Here is a 22586-nt window from a genome sequence, read left to right as displayed (position 1 = left end):
TTTACCTCCAGCATTTATAATAGTGTTAAATATAAATAAGTGCTTTTAATTTATAAGGGAGGTCGCACTCATAGGTTTGCTGTGTGAAAGGGATCACCAATACAAAAGTTTGAGAACCACTGGAGACAAACACCTGTCAGGGATGGTCGAGATAATTCTTAGTCCTGCCTCCATGCCAGGGACTGGACTAGATGACCTGTTGAGGTCCCTTCCAGTACTATATTTCTGTGATTCTTTAATCTCTTTATTTCCTCAGTTCCCCATCTGTAAAATTGAGATGTTACTTTCTCCTGTCCTTTTGTCTGTCTTGTCTATGTAGATTACAAGAACTGTGGGGTAAGGGCTGTCTTTTACTATGTCTGTATAATGCTTAACACAGCGGGACCCCAATCATGTTTGGGGTCTATAGGTGCTACTGTAATACAAATAAGAAGTGGGTTGGTGTTTGAATAATATGAAGCCTTAATATAGATTGCATTAGAGGAGCCTGCTATTCAATGAGAGAACTTTTGATCCTGGAAAAAGGATAGTTCATCTATCCTGATTCAATAATTGCTTCTTTACTCTTTTTGGTAGGATGCCCTGGCAGCTTTGGAAACTCCAGGGGCTCCCAATCAGAGAAACAGGAAACCAAGTACTCCTCTCTCTGAAATCATTGGCAGGAACTTGAAATTAGCTCTGGCAAACAGCACTCGTCATACTGCAGCTCTTACTGCCAGCCCTCAGCTGCGGGCTGCACAAGCAGAAGTGGTAGGATTATGCTCTTTTTAAAATTTATTTGTAGGCTTAATTAAGAAGATGTGGTGTAATCATGTAGTTGAGTTAGGAGATGCTTAACTTTACATGATAGATTATGAATCATATTAGCTTTGATACTGTATTTTGATATGTTCAGACAGAAATTTTAATGATTACCTGTTCTTTTGTTTCAGTTGAAAGAGGCAAGACCAGTAATTTTGACTCCTAAAAGGCAGAGAAATGTATTTAAAGATGTTTGTTCTACTGACCTGGTTTAATAGTTGTTAGGCAGTATGTGTATATAAACATGTAACTATAGATATTCCATAGTTCTAGAACTTGTAGCTTATCACTGTTAAGGAACTCCCAGTGTCTGGTGTAATGAGAACGGTGGGCAAGGGGTAAATACTTTTACTCTGATTAACTGTAATATTGGAGGACACCCATTATTTTCTGTGAAGTTATTGGAATTTATTTTTGTCATGCATCTCCCTTTTCCCCCCCATCCTCTTAGAGTGCTGTTATTGCTTCACTTACTCGGAAGCAGGAGGCAAAATATTTCTCACTCTGACCCCCACAATAAGATGTGTTTTGCTCATGTTCCTAATAGTGTGTTTACATACTCTTTCCTGGAAGCAAGGAGCACAGTCCTTTCATGATTCCTTTTTGTACTAAAACTGATCTACCCTGCAGAGAGCAAAGTTAGAGAGAATAGAAAACAGAAATGTGGGAGAAATGTACAGTGGGTGCAGTGGACTGAAGACGCAGGCAAAGGCAGTGCTTTGTGTACAAATTGCCACACTTGTACTCTGTAATCAGTATGAGAATGGAGAAGTGGAATGCCATTTTCAAGGGAAGATTAACAGTAATTTGCCATGCTGTACTCTCCTCTTTCTCACTCCCTTCATGGTATGCCTATTTTGGGCCCCCTTATCCTTTATAGTAAGATGTTTTTGTGTCAGCAGTTTTAGTATTTTCCCTGTTTAAAAGTTCAAGAAGATTTCAGACTGCTAAGAAAGAGGTGTAATATATTCTTATGAGACTTTGTGAGATAAGTCTTTATAATAGTGTTATTATAAAGTGCTTCCTGGTATGTGGAGCCATAACAGCACTCCCTTAATAATGGGGAGGTTCAGGAAGCAGAGATCAGCAGAACTCTGATAAGTAGTTTCCCTTCTTTATCATTACAAAGGTGTTGGTTTAATGATCCTCAGAATGTGATTTTTTCATATTTTTCCCCATGACCATGGACAGGTGGAAGATTCAAAACCTCTTGCTGATCTAGTCATATGTGTTAGTAAGAAACTCAGTAAAAAGCAAAGTGAACTGAATGCTGTTGCCGCTTCTCTGGGAGCAGATTACAGGTATTAACTGATGCCAGCAGTTACTACACTCTGCATTGATATAACTTTTCACTCGAATGAATCTGAATCTTGGTGTTGTAAAGTCCAGTGTATGCATATGGCTTTTAATTATAGCGAAGCATTAGACTTCTCTATATTAAGGTTGCAACCAGTTTCCATTGTAACGCCCTATATTTACCTGCCCCTTTCTCCCTAATAACTTGGCTTGGAAAATCAGTTTGGCCTGAAAATTCTCAGATTTACATTGAAAGGTAAAGAGAACTTTTCTGCGTAAGTATGAAGGGAACAGCACACAGATACTTCCTGGAGCTTTGAAAGGGAAGGGGCGTATGCCTGCAGGGCAGCAGAGATCAAAACAGTGAGCAGAGCAATCAAGGCAGGCATTGTGGGATATTGGTGGAAGGCAGTTCTGTCGACAAAACAGCAGTGTCTACACTGCCTCTTTGTCGACAATAAAGGGAGGGGAAAAGACAAAAGTCTCTCGTAGGGGTGGAAGTTTTTTGTCGCCCAAACTGGATGTTTTTTGTGACAAAAGTCTCATTGTAGTGTGTACGTTTTTGCTGTTTTGTCGCCAAAAGGCAGTTTTTGGCAACAAAACTTGATAGTGTAGACAAGGCCTAAGTGATCATTTTCCCCCCATTTGATCTCCTGATAGTTTTGATTTGCCTGGCATGCAAATGTGCTTTTCTTTGTCTTATCTTTGGTCAGACCTTGTGGGAAACACATTCAGGCAGGGGGAACCGCATTCTTTTGTCTGAAAAAACAAACAAACTATCAATTTAGAAATTAATGGAGATATCCCATCTCCTAGAACTGGAAGGGACCTTGAAAGGTCATCGAGTCCAGCCCCCTGCCTTCACTAGCAGGACCAAGTACTGATTTTGCCCCAGATCCCCAAGTGGCCCCCTCAAGGATTGAACTCACAACCCTGGGTTTAGCAGGCCAATGCTCAAACCACTGAGCTATCCCTCCCCCCAAGGACATGCCTAATTTAAACACATTTTAATCAAAATTCCAGCACATCTGCATAATCCTTTGGGTGTTGACAATATATACAACATGCCAGAATATTAATGATCCATGAGTTATTAGTTTTCTAGTGACACATTATATGACACCTTTTAGATAGAGAGTATAACAATAGTTAGCTGGGTTACACTGAACTGGTCAGGCCAGTTGAAACTCACTGCTAGCTAACAGGGTGACCCTTGCCTACAATCTGGATTCAGGCCAGGATGTGGGACAGAACAGCTTTTGGGGCACTGATGTATGATCTCCTGCTGTTACTGAAAAGTGGGCAGACAGCCATTCTCATTTTCCTGGACCTCTCAGCAGCATTCAAGTCTGTCAACTATGAGTAGGGCCCTACCAAATTCACGGTCCATTTTAGCCCCGCAAGCAGCAGCAGAGAAGTAAGGATGGTATGGTATGGTATTGCCACCTTTACTTCTGCGCTGCTGCTGGCGGGGTGCTGCCTTCAGAGCTGGGTGCCCAGCCAACAGCTGCCACTCTCCGGCCACCCAGCTCTGAAGGCGGTGCAGAAGTAAGGGTGACCCCCTCCCCTATAACTCCCTTTTGGGTCTGGACCCTCCAAGTTTAGAAACGCTGGTCTCCCCCCATGAAATCTGTATAGTATAGGGTAAAAGTACACAAAAGACCAGATTTCACGGGAGGAGACAAGATTTCACAGTCTGTGATGCGTTTTTCATGGCCGTGAATTTGGTAGGGCCCTAACTATGAGATACTGCTGTCCTGCCTGAGAGAGGTGTCAGGGATCCAGGGACATGCACTAAAATTGTTTAAGCCCTGCCTGGAGGGATGAATCCAGTAAATTGTGATGGAAACTGTGTCTCTGCCACTAAACGCCTCTCTTATGGAGTCCCACAAGGATCAGTTCTCTCTCTGGTTCTGTTTAACATCTAAATACAGCTACTAGGAGATCATAGATCATAGAATATCAGGGTTGGAAGGGACCTCAGGAGGTCATCTAGTCCAACCCCTGCTCAAAGCAGGACCAATCCCCAGACAGATTTTTGCCCCAGATCCCTAAATGGCCCCCTCAAGGATTGAACTCACAACCCTGGGTTTAGCAGGCCAACGCTCAAACCAGAGATGACATGGACTCAAGTGTTAGCAATACGCAGCACTACCTACCCTTCACCACATATGACCATACTGATATCACCAAGATGGTCTAGTGCAGGGGTCGGCAACCTTTCAGAACTGGTGTGCCGAGTCTTCATTTATTCACTCTAATGTAAGGTTTCGCCTGTCAGTAATACATTGTAACGTTTTTAGACGGTCTCTTTCTATAAGTCTATAATATATAACTACACTATTGTTGTATGTAAAGTAAATAAGGTTTTTAAAATGTTTAAGAAGGTTCATTTAAAATTAAATTAAAATGCAAAGCCCCCCGGACTGGTGGCCAGGACCCGGGCAGTGTGAGTGCCACTGAAAATCAGCTCACGTGCCGCCTTCGGCACACGTGCCATAGGTTGCCTACCCCTGGTCTAGTGCTTGAGTGAGATCAGCTCATGGATGAAGAACAGCTGGTTGAAACTGAACCCGAGCAACACAGAGGTTATGGTAGTGGGCAGAGAAAAACACTTCGAAGAGTTCACAGTCATGATGCCGTCTCCTTTGGTTGAAGGCAAACGAGCACAGTTGGTCATTTCAGTTTAGGAGTTCTCCTGGATTTCTTGATGATGCTAATCTCTCACATAACAGCATCTGCGAGTAATGCCTTATACCATCTCTTGTTAGGAGACTCCATCCCATCTTGGCGAATGGTGACCTGACCCAATTATACTGCCTTGTCACCTCCTGTCTGGACTAGAGCAATGCAGTATATCTGGCCACAAAGCCATCAACCCTTAGTAAACTCCAACTAATATTGAATGCTGCAGTATGTCTCCTGGCAACATGGGATACCGCAAGCACATCAGGCTTATCCTCCACTCCTCACACTGGCCTTCCATAGAATATTGAATCAAGTTCAAGGTTTCAGTCCTTACCTTCAAGGTGCTCAATAGCCTGGGCCCAGGATATCTGAAAGATCACCTAAAGTTTAGCAATGAAGACCAAGGTACATCTTTGCTCTTCTAGCACAATGGAACTCTCTATGATAAGGGTAAAGCTTGTCCATGCAGGAGACAGAACTTCCTCAGGGGCCAGTTCAAGATTGTGGAATGATCTCCCACAGGAACTAAGACCATCTCAAACCCTTCTGCACCACATGCAAAGTACGCTTCTTCAACCTTGCTGTCTCTAATATACAATAGTAGTGTGCACATTTAAAAGCAAAAACTACAAAAACAGAACCAAAACCAAACACTACACTGTGCACACAGTTCTCCCCATGCAGAGAGAATAAGAGAGAGAACAAATCACATGTGACAGATGTTGGTCACGTTGCTTAATGTGCTACTGAAAGGTGCTCGAATACAAGAAGTGGGGAGGGCAATATAAGAACGTGTATAGAATAAAACGCAAAAGAATATTGCTGTTCTACATAAATATTTCAATTTGTAAAATGAAAAAAACAAAACAAAACAAAAATCAAATGTTAAGGTACATTTTATTAATATTAAATTGAAATTACTAAGCGATGCGTGACATGATTCCCCAAACAATTCTTGTATGTTGGATGATGGTGATTTTGAGGGGGCAGCTAAATAAGTAAGTTTTTTGTAGCTTTTGTTAAGCTTCATAGAGTAATGGTTATTTGTCTTGGTGGGATAAGACTCAGTTTCAAGGATGCAGTAATTATAATAATAAACTGGAGTTGATATCTTCAGGTTACATTTTATTGGTGTTTGTTCTAGATGGTGCTTCGATGAAACAGTAACTCACTTCATCTACCAGGGAAGACAAAATGACAGCAGTAAGGAATACAAATCTGTTAAAGAAAGGGGCATACACATTGTTTCAGAGCATTGGCTTTTAGAGGTATGGAAGAAATTTATTTTTATTTTCCTCTGAAATGTGAAGGAGAATGGAGACAAGATTAGATGTATTGGACTGACTTTCCATTTTTTTCAAAGCACGTGCATGGGTTTAAATTGTTCATACACAATAGCTTTATGCATGCTGCTTTTAATTTGCAGGCTTCATCCTTCTAAATCTTAATTAATAATTGGTGTACCTTCACCTTGTAATGACTGTAGAGCTGAAATTGACAATTTCTTCATATATTTGCTTTTCATACCCAATACATTGACTCAGTTTACAAGAACTTTTGGTTGAGGTTTTCCTGAACAATAACTTTTGTTTGCATAAGTATTTGCCAATGGGACAGAAGTAAAGTTAGATTTAGTAGTCATGAAGACAAATCTTCAGAACTTTATGAAAAGTAAGAATTTCATACTTACTGACATAAGAACTACATGTGTCTCCTGCGTTAGTGTTTTTTCCCAATTATATTATTTTATTGAATTTTTTTTATATTTAGTTTTGCATCATGCTATCTAAATTACTCTCAGTTCTTCCCAGATTTCTCATAACTTCTTATATTTATGAACTTCGTTGCAGAGTGCACAAGAATATAAACGACTTCCTGAATCTCTGTTCCCTCACACTTACAATCCCAAAATGAGTCTGGATATCAGTGCAGTGCAAGATGGCAGACTTTCTTCCAGTAGACTTTCATCAACTGGAAAAACAGCAAAGGAAGCTGAGGTATATGATAAGATGTAACCTCTGGTCTGTATTGGATTCATTGGCATTATTTTAATCTAGTTGTTTCACTAACAAAATGAATATAAACTGATACAAATATTGTTATTTAGTAATCTCTGGGGTCAGGTTCAGCAGTTATGCAGCTGTAAACTTTCTCTATCCTGGAGGCTCCATCAGTTTCTCAGCATTCTAACTCTCTTAAATATCTTATTAGAGTGGACACAGTCTTCAAATCTGAATTGGTGTGATCCTGTCTCTGTCTTCAGTTAGACATAAACAGTAGACCTGAGAGGTGTGAATTTTATTGAATTTAATGGGATATTAAGTCTCCAGTCTAGTTTTTTTTTTAATTACTTCACTGCTGTGGCAGAAACATTAAGCTAACCTGAGGCTGATAGAGTGGAACTTTGGTTTGTTGGTGGAGCTTTGGTAGAGTTCTTCCTGTCCCCTAAAACACCCCAACATGCTTACCCCCCACTGAACACTGTAGCCAGTTGCTATGTCTTTCAGTTTCAGAATTAGATTGATAAGTTGTATATTTTTAACATTCTTAGAGTATTTCAGTGGATGAAAATGACACAGGAGATGTAACTACTAACCAGGTAAAGGAAGCAGTCACAGTAAGAGAGGAGCAAATTGCAGCAAATGAAGCCAAAGGAGGTAAACAAAATATTCTTTGTTTTCTTTTTAAAACAGCCGTGGAAACTACAGTTATAAATATAAGCGTTTTACTGTTTTGGGGAAGCTTGACTTTTAAGATCTGGAGGTTTTAGTGTCATTTATTCTCTTACCTAAGCACAGTGTAGCCAGCCAGGCTTCCCTGGAAAAGTGCTGGCTGCTTCTTATTCATAAGTGCTGCAGAGTATGAGGAGAGATGTTTTGGACCCTTGTTTAAAGACACTGGCAAATCCATAAGGAGAACCAACCATCCCTGATGAATTATTGGGCTGCTGGGCTGTTGTCTTTAGTATTCTAGAATTTCTCAAAGACTGGATATTGCTAATTATTTGTCATGTGAAACAAAGACTTAATTGAAAGTATTGCCACATGTGAAAACATGTACATATCTTTGTCTTGAAAGGGACCTACATGATTAAACCCCGTGGCATTCTAAAAATGTAAAATTAAATGGCCTAACTCTTGTTGTGACTTTCTTTCACTTCAAGTTTTAACCCAGACACTGGAAATGAGGGAGAACTTTCAAAAGCAACTACAGGAGATCATGTCTGCAACATCAGTAGTGAAACCACAAGTACAAAGAGGATCATTGTCAAGGAATGGTTTCGACAGTTCCCCTACCACACCAGATGGCACACGATCTGTGCGTAATGGTCGTAGTAGAGTCTTGGAAGCTCTAAGGTATCATGCTGCATGTAAATGTGTCTTTCTTTGTCTTGCTTTCTTTTACTTGACTTTGACAGTCTTACAAAAATTTGGACAGCAAAAACTAAGTAAGTCTAATAAGTAGGGCTGTCAGTTAATGGCAGTTAACTCACGCGATTAACTCAAAAAAATTAATCGTGATAAAAAAAATTAATCATGATTAATCGCACTGTTAAACAGTAGAATTCCAATTGAAATTTATTGAATGTTTTGGATATTTTTCTACATTTTCAAATATATTGATTTCAATTACAACACAGAATACAAAGTGTACAGTGCTCACTTTATATTATTTTTATTACAAATATTTGCACTGTAAAATGATAAAGAAAAGAAATATTATTTTTCAATTCACCTCTTACAAGTACCGTAGTGCAGTCTCTATCATTAAAGCGCAACTTACAAATGTAGAATTAATTTTTTTTTTTTTTTTTTTGGTTACATAACCACTCAAAAGCAAAACAAATTAAAACTTTAGAGCCTACAAGTCCACTCAGTCTTACTTCTTGTTCAGCCAATCGCTAAGAGAAACAAGTTTGTTTACATTTACAGGAGATATGCTGCCCGCTTCGTATTTACAATGTCACCTGAAAATGAGAATAGACGTTTGCATGGCACTTTGGTAGCTGGCATTGCAAGGTATTTACATGCCAGATATGCTAAACATTCGTATGCCCCTTCATGCTTTGGCCACCATTCCAGAGGACATGCTTCCATGCTGATAACACTCGTTTAAAAAAAAAAAAGTGTTAATTAAATTTGTGACTGAACTCCTTGGGGGAGAATTGCATGTCTCCTGCTCTGTTCTAGTGCATTCTGCCATATATTTCATGTTATAGCAGTCTCGGATGATGACCCAGCATGTTGTTCGTTTTAAGAATACTTTCACTGCAGATTTGAGAAAACGCAAAGAAGGTACCAATGTGAGATTTCTAAGGATAGATACAGCACTCAACCCAAGATTTAAGAATCTGCAGTTCCTTCCAAAATCTGATCAGGATGGGATGTGCAGCATGCTTTCAGAAGTCTTAAAAGAGCAACACTCCGATGCGGAAACTACAGAACCCAAACCACCAAAAATTAAAATCAACCTTCTGCTGGTGGCATCTGACTCAGATGATTAAAATGAACACGCATTTGTCTGCACTGCTTTGGATCGTTATCGAGCAGAACCCATCATCATATGCTTCAACCCTCTGGAATGGTGGGTTGAAGCATAAAGGGACATTTGAATCTTTAGCGCATCTGGCACGTAAATATCTTGCAATGCCAGCTACAATAGTGCCAGGCGGACACCTATTCTCACTTTCAGGTGAATTTGTGAACAAGAAGCGGGCAGCATTATCTCCTGCAAATGTAAACAAACTTGTTTGTCTGAACAAGAAATAGGACTGAGTGGACTTGTAGGCTCTAAAGTTTTACATTGTTTTATTTTCAGTGCAGTTATTTTTTATACATAATTCTACATTTGTAAATTCAACTTTCATGATAAAGAGATTGCACTACAGTACTTGTATTAAGTGAATTGAAAAATACTATTTCTTTTATTTTTACAGTGCAAATATTATAATTAAAAAAATATAAAGTGAGCACTGTACACTTTGTATTCTGTGTTTGTAATTGAAATCAATATATTTGAAAATGTGGAAAACATCCAAAAATATTTATATAAATAGTATTCTATTATTGTTTAACATAGCGATTAATTGCGATTAATTTTTTTAATCACTTGACAGCCCTACTAATAACCTTTCAAATCTCAATTGCTATACGATAGCTATAAATACACTTTCGTTATGCATTTATACACTTGCAAATGTGAAGACTACTTCCGACTATGAGGCTTTCATGTATTACACTTGCATTTTGCCACTAATGGAAGTAAGTCTGTCTTGTTGCAATTTAAAATCCATCCCTGGTCTGTGGGAATGTAGAAAATATAGCTAAAACCTCCAGTCAAAATGAAAACATTGTTAATTCACCATGGGCGAGATTGCCTTTCAGATCTATCAGTAGTTTCTAAAAAGAACCTAAAATATAGGGCATGTGTTTTCCGATGAATTGAGAAGTACTTGATGGCTAAACCAGATGACGGGAATTAATGATGAAGAGCCTGATTCCTGGTAAATATTGGAAATTAATTTCCAATATTTACCACCCAAGAAGCAAGATTGCTCTCTTTAACTTTCAAATGTACACCAAGACTATAAGGACAGTAAAGTATGGGATATTCTGATCATGGAACACCTTAGTAGCATGATACATGCTAAAAATGACCAGTATTGTTCACAGTCACTTTTTTGTAGCCGTGCTGACTGATACCCAGGTAGTCAAACTGCCTGACTTATCAATTTTATATTGAAGTTTATTCTTTCCTGACTGTGCTATCCAGTAATAAAGATTTGTACAGCGGACCCTCGCTAGAGCGCGCGTCGCTAGAGCACGGATTCGCGTATAGCGTGGTCGTGGCGATGGATCCCAAATTTAAATATTTAAATTGGGATCCATGGTAATGTGGTACCGCGCATGGATCTCAAACCCCGCATTCTTGCGAGGGTCCAGTGTAGTACATTGTTAACACGATGATAAATACGTCCTTGCCCTCAAGTATAGTTCATCTATTTTTTTAAGGAAACTTTATGTGGATTTTGTTTTTTGTTCCTTAGGCAGTCACGGCAAGCAGTGATGGACATAAACACAGAGCCATCACAAAATGAGCAGATTGTCTGGGATGACCCCACTGCAAGAGAGGAGAGAGCAAGGCTCGTCAGCAACTTACAGTGGCCCAATAGTCCTTCACAGTACTCTGAACAAATTCAGACTGATGTAAATAACATGAATGATTCCCCTTTCAGGGAATCCTTCGTTGATAGAGAAGTTGTTGAATTAGGTAAGGAGAGAAATACATGTTTGAGCTGGAGTGTAGTTAGGATTATTTATTATGATACAGTGGTATTCCAGAAGCAAAAATCCAACACTATTACATGGATCTTTTTCAGCTTTAGTGTGTTGTGATCTCTCTAAGTGACCTGAACTTTTTTCCCCTTTTTAATAATGAGGCTCAGGATGAGTGACAGACCATTCTTAGTCTTGTTTTAAAAAGGTAAATCATTTTTTTTTTTTTAACTCTGCTCTTCCTCCAGAAAGACCCCATGCACCTTTTTGACAGCAATAAGCAGTATGGAGGCAGCCCTTGCCTAAAGATAGGCTTTTTTTTGTTTTAGGCCCCAATTCTGGAACCCTTATTCATGTTGAATAGTACAGGCAGTCCTCGACTTTACGACATTCGAGTTATGACGAACAGCATTTATGGCGCCTCTACATTGACACCTTGATTCAACTTACGACTATAGGTTTCGAGTTTACTAAAGCAAATAACTACACTGAGCCTCTTAATGTGCTTAACTGTTGTAAAATCTTAGCTTTTTAATAGCAGTTGAAGAAGATCCATAATGCTGGGTAAGAATGGAGGTGTAGGAGAAGGATCACCAATGCCCAGGAGCCCCATAAAAATCTGGCAGCAAGTCTGCTGGGGAGATCAGTGGACCAGGATGCAGTCAAGTTATTATTCTACCTTTCTTGCTGTCTTTACAAATGCAGTTGATTACATGCCCTGCCTAGCTATTTTCTTCTATCCCTGCAAGCCTTTTTATCCTGCTGTTAGGAGTGGAGAAGAAGCACAGCTGAGTCATCTACTCTGTTTCCCCTTCCTTCCACTCCTTCTACGTAAGAAGCAGTGAATATTCTCCTCTGATATGGATGGTCTAGGAGATGCTTCCTGGTTTCCACTCTCCTCTTGATGGCAGGAAAAAAAGAGCTGGATGAGAGGAGAGTAGAAGCTAGCAGATGGGCAGCCATCAGGTGGCTCTGCAGGAAGAGATCAGTAGTGATGTTTATCACTCACGTAATGCTTTACATGTTCAAAGTGCTGTGGAAACATTAATCCTCAAAAACCTGTGACACACAAATATTACTGCTGTTTTTTACGAATTGGGAAACTGGAACAGAAGTGAATTGATTTGCCCTTTGAGTCATTGACAGGGCTGAGATTACAAATCAGAAGTTCCTGACTCCTCAGTCCTGTGCTCATTGTCAGACCATGCATGAATACTTCACATGCTGACTTCCACAAACATTGTTTTCCTTTTGCTTCCTGCAGCAAGCTTTCTATAGCTTGGTGTGTGTGTGTGTGTGTGTGTGTGTGTGTGGGAAAGGGGCATTCTTGACACTTCCCATCCCCTTACAGCTTTTCTGTTTGAAGCAGCCTACCTGGAGGATGGTTTCTTTGGCCCAGTCTTATATGAGAAAGTTGTAGTGATTTAATGAAATTGGTTTATAAACTAATCTAGTTAAATCGGTGCAGCCCCCTTCTGTGGCCAGTTTGAGTGCTTCATGTCAAGTTAGTTTAAGGAATCAATTGGGAAGTAGAGAAGCCTCAAGATAGTAAAAAAACATGAGGCTTGCAACAGCTCAACTGCTGCCTTGTGATTAAAGGATGTAAATTTTAAGACAGGAAGTAAGCAGTTGTTTCTGAAAATGCAGAATAAATGTTGTGATGGCATTTGTTTCTTATTCATTTGGGATATAATACTTTTTTCAGTGTTATCATAGTTATAATTCAGTCAAACAAAATCAAGCAACAGTGAATTACTATCCACAGCTGTTCATGATTCTGGGGACACAGGTGTGGCAGAGGTCCCAAAGCATCCAACATATAGTGATCCAGAAACCCCAGTAAAAGATGATCAAGTGATCCCCACACCGCAAGCTCCTAGCATTGCCTTCCCGCTGGCTAACCCTCCTGTGGCTCCACAGCCCAAAGAAAAGGTTTGTTATAGCAGCATACTTGTTTTTAAAGGATCATACTTGCACTGTGAAGAAATGGCCCAGTGTACTATTAAAATGCATCTAATATTTGAAGCTGACAGTAAATGTATTCATCAGTTTAACAGTTTTTAAAGTGGATAATTTCTGTGCAGTGTACTTTGAGTTCCAAATTTTTCATTTTTCCCAAGAGACTCTGAACAGGTCATAGAAATGTGGGACTGGAAGAGACCTCAAGAGATCTAGTCCATCCCCCTGTGCTGAGGCAGGACCAAGTAAACCTAGACCATCCCTGACACATGATTGTCCAACCTGTTCTTAAAAACCTACAGTGGTGGGAATTCCACAATCTCCCTTGTAAGCCTATTCCGGAACTTTACCCTTATAGTTAGAAAGTTTTTCCTAATAGCTAACCTAAATCTCCCTTGCTGCAGATTGAGCCCATTACTTTTTATCTGATCTTCAGCAGACATGGAGAACAGCTGAACCACTGTTCTCTTCAGAATAGCCCTTTAATATATTTAAGAACTGTTATCAAAAGTCTCCCCTCAGTCTTCTTTTCTCAGTACTAAACATGGCAGTTTTTTTAACCTTACCCCATAGATCATGTTTTCTAAACCTTTTATCCTTTTTGTTGTTCTCTAGAGCAGCGGTCACCAACCGGTCAATTGCAATCGACTGGTTGATCCTACAGGATCTCCCAGTCGATCATGATCTCCGGCAGCACAATGGGGCTGCTGCTAAGACAGGCTCCCTGCCTGCCCCGGCCCCATGCTACTCCTGGAAGTGGCCAATGTAGCCCAGAGGCAGGGGGACTGGGTCTCCCTCCGTGCGCTGCTCCTGCCTGCAGGCACCGCACCTGCAGCTCCCATAGGCCAGGAACGGGGAGCTATGGCCAATGGGAGCTGCAGGGGCGGTGCTTGCAGAGAGGGGGAGCGCATGGAGCCACTTGCTGTCCACCTTCCTGCCCCTCCAGGGGCCACAGGGCCACGTTGACCCCTTTCAGGAGTGGCGTGGAGCCAGAGTAGGCAAGGAGCCTGCCTTAGCGGCAGCCACGCTACACCACCAACCCGGAGCCGCCGGAGGTAAGTGCAGCCTGGTGGGAGGCCGCACCCCAGCCCTGAGCCCCCTCCCGGAGCCAGCACCCCATACTCCCTCCTGCACCCCAAGCCTGAGCCTTGACACCCTTCCCAGAGCCAGTGCCCCCAACTCCCAGCCCTGACCCCCCTCCTGCACCCAAACTCCTTCCCAGAATTTGCACCCCTCCTGCACCCCAATCCTCTGCCCCAGGTTCAGCCCACATCCCCCTCCCACACTGCGAACTCCTCGGCTCCAGCCCAGAGCCCACACCCTGTCCCGAACACCAACCCCAGCCTGGTGAAAGTGAGTGAGGCTGGGGGAGAGCGAGTGAGTGGGGTGGGGCTCAGGCAAGGGGCGGGGTAGATCCTGCGTTACCCTTAAATTCAAAAAGTGATCTTGGGTGTAAAAAGGTTGGAGACCGCTGCTCTAGAGGATGTTACTTTCAAAAAGAAAAACATTTAATCCACTTTCTTTTCGTGTTAATGAAATAGATTTTTGTAGGCAGAGGTGGGGTCAGGCTTGGGGGTTCTATTGTGTTTTTTAGTCTCTTTAATGACATAATAATGTGGAGAAGTTCTTTTTGATTAATCACTTGGATAGTATGTTACATTAATACTTAAAAATAAGCTGTCAGTGCTGAAAATCTGTAGCAAATTCACAAAGGGCTATGGAAAATTAATCTAGCCTTTAGTTCACTAGTCCTTTGTATAATTTTGTTGCTTGATCTTTTCAACAGGCATGTATGTTCAGTGGCATATTTCCTCACACTAGTAAATAAGCTTTGTTTGGAATGTGTAACTGTTTTCTCTCATCCAGGCTTGCCAGTCCTACAGTGGGTTTCCCCTCTACTTTTCACTTTAAGGCAAGACCAGACCTGTCAGTCATCAGGCAGTGGCTTAGTTTTTCCCTTTTGGAAAACTCAGTTTGATCTTCCTGGCGGCAGCTGCAGGCACTTTCCAGACCTCCTCCTTGGAAACTACAGAGCACAGAGGAAAAACTATTAAATTGCCAAGTTGATTTCAGGTTTTTCTTCACTGTGTTCCTTCTACAGCCTACTATGGACACCACCCCATGATGAGCAGAAGCCCAAGGAGAAAAGGTGCCTGTTATGCTCATCTCCCCTATAACCTTGCTGGGCAGGTGCAATTTGCATTGTTTTGTTCTCAGGAGCAGCCTCTGCCCTTCTGCTCCAGATTTTAAACCTCAGCACTAACCCCCTAATATGGACCGGTAGCAACAGCTCCTTCAGTTTTGGCATGTGCACCCGCTAGCACAGTGCAGATTGTGGCATGGGATAAGAGGAATGATCCTGCTTTGGCGCCCTGCAACCAGGTGACCCGAGCAGTGGTACAGAAATGAACAGACGCTTTTGGTGCTGAGGGATTCCAGCAGCAGGGATATGGTATTTCACAGATCTCTGGAGAGAGTTCTCACATCATTCTGCACAAAACCTAAGGTGTGCATACAAATCAATTTAAAAACTACCTGGTGAGAATATCATTGGGTTGTTTCTATAGTACCCAGCAGTACAGGCAAAAAAGTAGCATACGAAAAGTGAAGGAGCACAACTTGACAGGAAAGATCAAAGCCCATCAAAAAAAGGCAGTATCAGTTTCCTAGATTGAAAAATCCATCTATGAAGAGGTCTGGAAGGAAGCACCCGGGACATGCTATAAGGTAGACGTATAGGCTTCATTGGATGCTACCTTTGGCAGCAGGATATTACATGCTGTGCTAGCCCTGACAATTTTTGTTAACACATTTTTGACTTTTAAATAATTACTTGAAGCCCTCTGGGATTTTGCTTGCTGATAGAATCCCACTGTAGGAATAGAAAGCTTGGATAAGAGAGATAGGGAGGTACATTTAATATTTGATTTATCAGTGCGTCCAGCTTGCCATTCCATCAATTAAAATGAAAACGTTCTTTCCATGACAGATTATTTATTAAACTGTGCCCTGTAGATGGGAACCAGGGGAGGTTAAGTGTTAGATTGACCTTGAATATTAGAATACTATCTATTTTTCAACTTTGGATGCAGTCTGCTTGACTGGAAGCCAAACCCTTGTCTAGTGACTGATGGGTCTGGTTCCTGCCTTCTCAAACCTCACAGCAGATAGAAAACCCAATGTAGGAAAACCTTGAATACTTGAGAGAAATAGTGGAATATTGAATTTATCTTTCTATGCAACTCTCCCTATAACTTTTGTCATATTCTAGGCTATTACAGTAGATGAGAAGGTTGATGAAGAACCAGAAAAACAGCGCAAATTCCAGCTGTCTACACTTAATCCTCAAGAGCGAATCGATTACTGCCATCTGATTGAGGAACTAGGTAGCCAGATGTTTGTAAAACTTTTAAAGTTTGTTTGTTTGGGGCTTTTGGGGCTGAAAAGGGGCCTCGGTTAATGCATTTGCTAATATAAACCTAAGGTTTCAGACCTGTAGCTCTCAAGACGCTTTGGCTAGGTCTTCACTGGCAAAGAAGGGTAAGGTGTGTTTACCACCGGGGATAATAATATTTGTTAGCTATCACATTGTAAAAACACAGTGGAGACAAGGCACTTGAGTTTTACTGTGCGATAAACTAGGTGAGGTCACGCCCAGGCAGGGGTGTATTGCTGACCTCACGTACTTTACAAAAACTTGAAGTGCCTCATCTTCCCTGGGTTTTTTTAACCTCAGAATAGCTCATGCACCTTAGTTACCCTGAGGTAAAAAGTAAACCCTTTTTAGCACTGAAACAAGGCCTTGTGGTTCTATCACTGTTTTCGTTATTTCAAGTTATCATAGACTCAGACTTTAAGGTCAGAAGGGACCATTGTGATCATCTAGTCTGACCTACGGCACATTGCAGGCCACAGAATCTCACCCACTCCTGAAATAGACCTTAACCTGGCTGAGTTACTGAAATCCTCAAATCATGATTTAAAGACTTCAAGTTGCAAACAATTCACCATTTACACTACTTTTAACCTGCAAGTGACCCATGACCCATGCTGCAGAGGAAGGCGAAACCCTCCCAGAGGCTTAGCCAATCTGACGTAGGGGGAAATTCCTTCCAGACCCCAAATATGGCGATTAGTTAGACACTGAGCACGTGGGCAAAACCAACCAGGCAGATATCTGAAAAAGAATTCTCTAGTAAATCAAAGCCCTCTCTAGTGTCCCATCTCCAGCAGTTGGGGATTTTTGCTACTGGCAGTCACTGATGGGCCGCATGCCATTGTAGCAAAGAGTCCTGTGGCACCTTATAGACTAACAGTCGTATTGGAGCATGAGCTTTCGTGGGTGAATACCCACTTCTTCGGATGCATGTAGTGGAAATTTCCAGAGGCAGGTATAAATATGCAAGCAAGAGTGAGTCAGGCTAGAGATAATGAGGTTAGTTCAATCAGGGAGGATGAGGCCCTCTTCTAGGAGTTGAGGTGTGAACACCAAGGGAGGAGAAACTGCTTTTGTAGTTGGCTAGCCATTCACAGTCTTTGTTTAATCCTGAGCTGATGGTGTCAAATTTGCAGATGAACTGAAGCTCAGCAGTTTCTCTTTGAAGTCTGGTCCTGAAGTTTTTTTGTTGCAGGATGGCTACCTTTAAATCTGCTATTGTGTGTCCAGAGAGGTTGAAGTGTTCTCCTACAGGTTTTTGTATATTGTAGGCAGTCCCATCATACCATCCCCTCCGTAAACTTATCAAGCTCAGTCTTGAAGCCATATAGGTTTTTTGCCCCCACTGCTTCCCTTGGAAGGCTGTTCCAGAACTTCACTCCTCTCTGAAGGTTAGAAACCTTTGTCTTATTTTGAGCTTAAACTTGTTGATGGCGAGTTTATAGCCATTTGTTCTTCTGTCCACATAGCTGCTTAACTTGCCACCAAAAGGGTGACGCTTTTCATCTACTGGGATTTGCTGTGTGGGATTCTTCTGCAGAAGATTCCCTCTTTTTGCTTAAGGGCCTGCCTGCTCTCCACTGGTGTTTCTCCCCTTTCTTCTAAGTTCCCAAGGCTTTTTTCTGCCACTAGTGCCTCAAGCTTGCCAATGCCAAAGTAGCTATGTCTGTGTTACAATAGCACTGCCTTCTATCAGATCTAGCTCCCCCTTTGTCTTCTGTACATGAGGTTATATCAATAAATGGCAAGGCTCTCTGCCTAGAGTCTAGTGTGCATAGCATTGCAGTTTAAGTATGAATTATAAAATAGTTCATTTATTCAATTGACGTTTCTGTGGTAGACACTTACTTTAAATAACCTGAATCACATTCACTCCCATGTTTCAAGGAGGACTGGTGCTTGAGAAGCAGTGCTTTGACCCAAGCTGTACGCACATCATTGTGGGACATCCTCTTCGAAATGAGAAATACTTGGCCTCGATGGCTGCTGGAAAGTGGGTGCTTCATCGTTCCTACCTGGAGGCCTGCAGAGCAGCTGGCTGCTTTGTACAGGTTCATAACTCTATTAGTGAGATATCAGTTGTTACATCTCCTTTGCTGTTTTAATTTTAGTAATAAAATGCTTTTAAAGTCTCCACTACAGCTAATGGCAGAAACGTAAGGACAAAATTCTCAAGGGACAAGTGACTTTCAGTGCCCAATTCTTGGCATATTGAAGAGACCTGACTTTCAGAAATTGCTCAGCACTCAGCCTCCCTCTGAAAATCAGTCCCTTTCCAGGTGTCTGAGGTTGGTCCTCCAACAGCTAAGGCACCCATAATCACTAGTCACTTTTGATAATTTAGGGTGAAGTGCCTTATGTAAATTATGATAAGTACAATTGAAAATAATGTGATGGATCCTGTTATGCCAGGAATTAAATCCTGATTCTATAGTTTATAAGCATAACAGTCTAAATAACCAAACTCCTCCCCATCTTTCTTTTCAGTTTTGTATTTTTTTTATATGCAGTTGAATCTATAATTAGTGATACTCTAGAATACCTTTGGTATCTTCAGTAGAGCTCTGAAACCACTTAATTAATTATTGTTATTTATTACAGCATGTCACCACTTTAATATAGTCTGGGTACTCCGTGGGAAACCAGTCTCCATTTCATAGTTCTCCGGGGTCTAGCAGCTCTATTGACTGGGCTGACTTACAAAGTTTTTTGTTTTCTGTTTTGTTTTGTTTTATCTGTATGAGTAAAAATAAATCACTTGTATTGTTCAGGAAGAAATCTTATTAAATTCAGAGAGAGAGAGAAGGGAATTGTGAGTAAGTGATGGTTGCTTTCACTCTCTGTTGCTTAGTGGTTACATTCCATTGTCTCTAACCACAAGAGGAACCATAGCTGCCTGAAGATAATTTAGGGTAATGAAAAGACTGAGTTTATTTAAAATCTAAGTGAGAGGCTCTGTACACACAGGAAAAATTTAAAAATGTTTAACCAAGAGCCACTGTATTTCATTTTAATAACTACTACTGTTCTTTCTGTCAGGTAAAAGTGATGTGCAAAGCTAGTGCGTTCTTGTTATTTTTATTTTTTAATTTCTTGCTGTTGGTGTGGCTATAATTGTTCTAGGAGGAAGATTATGAATGGGGAAGTAACTCCATACTCAATGTTTTGTCTGGAATCAATGTAAACCAAAAGAAACTAGCACTTGCAGCCATGAGATGGAGGAAAAAAATCCATAAAAGGAGGCAGGAAACTGGCATCATTGAGGTATTTGGAAACATATGAAGTGTAACTTCTTGATGTTGGGAGGGAGCTGCTGTAATGGGATATGCTTCAAGAAACCCAGAGTCTCTGTGCCAAGAGAGGGTTACTTGCTTTGTTCTTGTAAAAACAAAGCATCCTAGCTGGATCCATACTAATGTAATCAATCTATTTCCTAAAAGCTTTTATTGTCAGCATTGAACATTATTAGCATTGAAGATTAATTAATGGTCTTTGTCCCCTCTTGGCACTGGTGACTGCAATAACTCCCATTGCTAACTAGCATGCAAACTGGAAATCCTAATACTTAAATAACCGTTTCATTGTTTAAGATTACTGAATCATTAAATTGGTCTTTACCCTTTAGCATTATGATTCTAAACAACTCCGACATCTGTATTTTCCATCACGCAGTTGTCTTAGGGTAAAATTTTCATAGGTACCTAAATGACTTAGGAGGTTAAGGAGTTCCATTGACTTTCAAGGAGACTTCGTCTCAAGTGTCTAAATCACTCTTAAAAATAGGACTTAGGCTCCTAAGTCGCTAGGCACCTTTGAATTTTTACCCTTAGAAATCAAACATACAAGTCACCAGTAAAGGACTGAGAATTGCATCTTGTAAAATAAGGGTGCATGACCACAGAAATTATGGGTTAAGGGGTGCTTATTAGCATCTTGCCCGGAGCATTAAGGCTGTGCTTGATTTGCGTATATATTTACATTGACATTTTAAATAAAAGTGAATGCACATGACCCTAATATTTTGTTGTACTTCAAGCCTTCCTGAAACACACTAGAATATACTTGATGTGAGAGTTCATCTGCAGTTAATCAGCTTTGTTGTTTCATCCTAAGGTTAAGTAGGAGTGGGTAGCAAGGTGAAATGTTGTATGATCCTGTGGGCTGGAATTTGACCCCTGGCTTGCATGTTGTACATCCCTGCTGTTGTTTAAAAAAAAAAAACTGGATGGTGTGTATGTGATAAATCTTGCCTTACAGAATGTTCTTGAGTGGGGTATAATTAGCTTTTCTTTTTAAAAACTGGATCTTTTATGTAGGGGGCATTTAGTGGCTGGAAAGTGATTTTGAATGTTGACCAAACCAAGGAAGCAGGATTCAAACGTCTTCTTCAATCAGGAGGAGCAAAGGTATGAGAATTTTTTTAAAAAAAATTTCATTCAATAAATTACTTGAGATCATTTTTATAGACACTGGTGTTTTGTTGGGTTGTCGTTCATGTAACGGTAATACCAAGAGACCCTGTTGTGCTAGGCACTGTAAATGCAAGTAGGAAGAGGCAGTCCTTGACCCAAATTGCTTATTATCTAAATAGACAAGATAGACAAAGGAAGTTGTGATGTTCCCCTTTACAGTTGGGGAACTGAGGCAGAGAGAGAGTCAGTAACTTTCCCAAGGTCTCACAGGAAGTCTGTGGCAGTGATGGGATTTGAACCTAGAGCTTCTGGGTCCCAGTCTATTGCTCTAACAAGAAGATCATCCTTCCTCTCATTGGAATGTAAATTTATTTTGTAGAATGAGGCTATACTTGGTACCCAGTTTTCTGATGACATACTGTTTAATGTGCTGGAGATTAGTGAATACATAATCTGTAAAACATGTACACTCAATTGCCAAGAGCAATAAACACAAAAATAAAAAGTACTTTCTGTTGTGTTTAAATCTGTAGGTGCTGCCAGGTCATTCTCTGCTTCTCTATAAAGAAGCTACTCACCTTTTTGCTGACTTCAGTAAACTGAAACCAGATGATGCCAGAGTTAATGTACTGGAGGCTACTGCCCAAGGAGTGAACTGCTTGAAACCAGAATACATTGCTGACTACCTCATACAGGTGTGCATATTAGGGGCATTATGTACCATTTGTTTGCTTTGAAGAAAACAGTCCACATCTAGATCATTAATAAGCATGATTTACATATATTTGAAGTACACTGCTTCACCCATTGATTCATTGAATGAAAACTCTTATATGTAAGTAGGGCGGAGAGCTACCTGGCATTTGCTTGTAATGAAACACAGACTTTGATATTGATATTCCAATTTTAGACCTTTATAGCTGGTTTGCACATAATTCTGATCATAAGATCTAATGTTAATATTCTTGTGCTGAGTTTCCAATCCTGGCCACTAAAAAATGACAGAGGCTTGTTTGTGTTGGAACTGGATATATAGTATTGTTTTAGCTAGATGGTTTTTGGAATACACTAAATTATGTGTGCGTGACCTTGAGATTTACATGGGATGCATTTTGCATCAGGATTCTGATAAATTTTTGATAATTCCATGCCAAACCAGAAAAGTTTAAAAAACTTTAATGGGCAATTATCTCAATGTGTCAGAATCAGGATATGTTTAATAACTCCTTCATACAGTCTTCCAGAATGATAAACCTTTTTTAATTTTAGTTGGTTGCTAAAGGAGGGTCAAGTAAAATACTTTTTCTAATACTGTCTAGCTAAACAAATAGATTTGATTCAAACACTTTTTTTTCTTTTGAAGGAGCTTCCTCCTCCCATGGAGTGTTACTGTTTGCCAGAAGCTGTTTCTTATCTTCAAAATAGCAAAGAACTGGGAATTGGATTATCTCAGAAGAGAAAAGCAGCTGGAGAAACAAGCAAAGTCAAAAGATCCAGAATACACTGAGGGGATTCTCAATTTTTAATTCGTGTATTTTAAATTCCTATTTATAAATATTTTTCCACTCTCAATGCTGAAAAAATTAAAAGCTTTTTTTATTTAATTTTGAATGTAATGTACTTAAAAGTTCCCTTGTGTTAGTTTGCTGTAATATTAGTTGGAAAGATTGCTTTACTCTGTTAGTGGCACCTAATGACACCATCCACATTTGTACAAGA

The 22586-nt window shown here is 40.4% G+C and overlaps 1 protein-coding gene across 5 annotated transcripts in view; it reads left to right on the top strand.

The window, feature by feature from the left end:
* LOC113405151 (DNA topoisomerase 2-binding protein 1-like) overlaps window positions 1–22375 on the top strand; it is a 59393-nt gene extending 37018 nt beyond the window's left edge. For 2 of the 5 annotated variants that reach the window (XM_026646068.1, XM_026646066.1), the window contains 14 exons: window positions 577–750; window positions 1993–2102; window positions 5930–6053; window positions 6636–6782; window positions 7337–7442; window positions 7949–8141; window positions 10832–11055; window positions 12826–12992; window positions 16291–16405; window positions 18343–18506; window positions 19579–19719; window positions 20772–20861; window positions 21401–21562; window positions 22231–22375. In XM_026646068.1, coding sequence (XP_026501853.1) covers window positions 577–750; window positions 1993–2102; window positions 5930–6053; window positions 6636–6782; window positions 7337–7442; window positions 7949–8141; window positions 10832–11055; window positions 12826–12992; window positions 16291–16405; window positions 18343–18506; window positions 19579–19719; window positions 20772–20861; window positions 21401–21562; window positions 22231–22374 — 2061 coding nt within the window. In that variant the 3' untranslated portion in view covers window position 22375. Of the gene's footprint in view, window positions 1–576; window positions 751–1992; window positions 2103–5929; window positions 6054–6635; window positions 6783–7336; window positions 7443–7948; window positions 8142–10831; window positions 11056–12825; window positions 12993–15120; window positions 15169–16290; window positions 16406–18342; window positions 18523–19578; window positions 19720–20771; window positions 20862–21400; window positions 21563–22230 lie in introns of those variants that run through there. The other 3 variants (XM_026646067.1, XM_026646069.1, XM_026646070.1) reach the window with 3 other exon arrangements.
* Window positions 22376–22586: the final 211 nt, after the last annotated feature.

Source organism: Terrapene carolina, unplaced genomic scaffold (genome assembly GCF_002925995.2).
Source record: "Terrapene carolina triunguis isolate 2854851 unplaced genomic scaffold, T_m_triunguis-2.0 Scaffold34029, whole genome shotgun sequence".
Classification (NCBI taxonomy): domain Eukaryota; kingdom Metazoa; phylum Chordata; order Testudines; family Emydidae; genus Terrapene; species Terrapene triunguis.
Note: the sequence above shows the minus strand (reverse complement) of the source record. Positions and strands in the feature narration are given on the sequence as shown.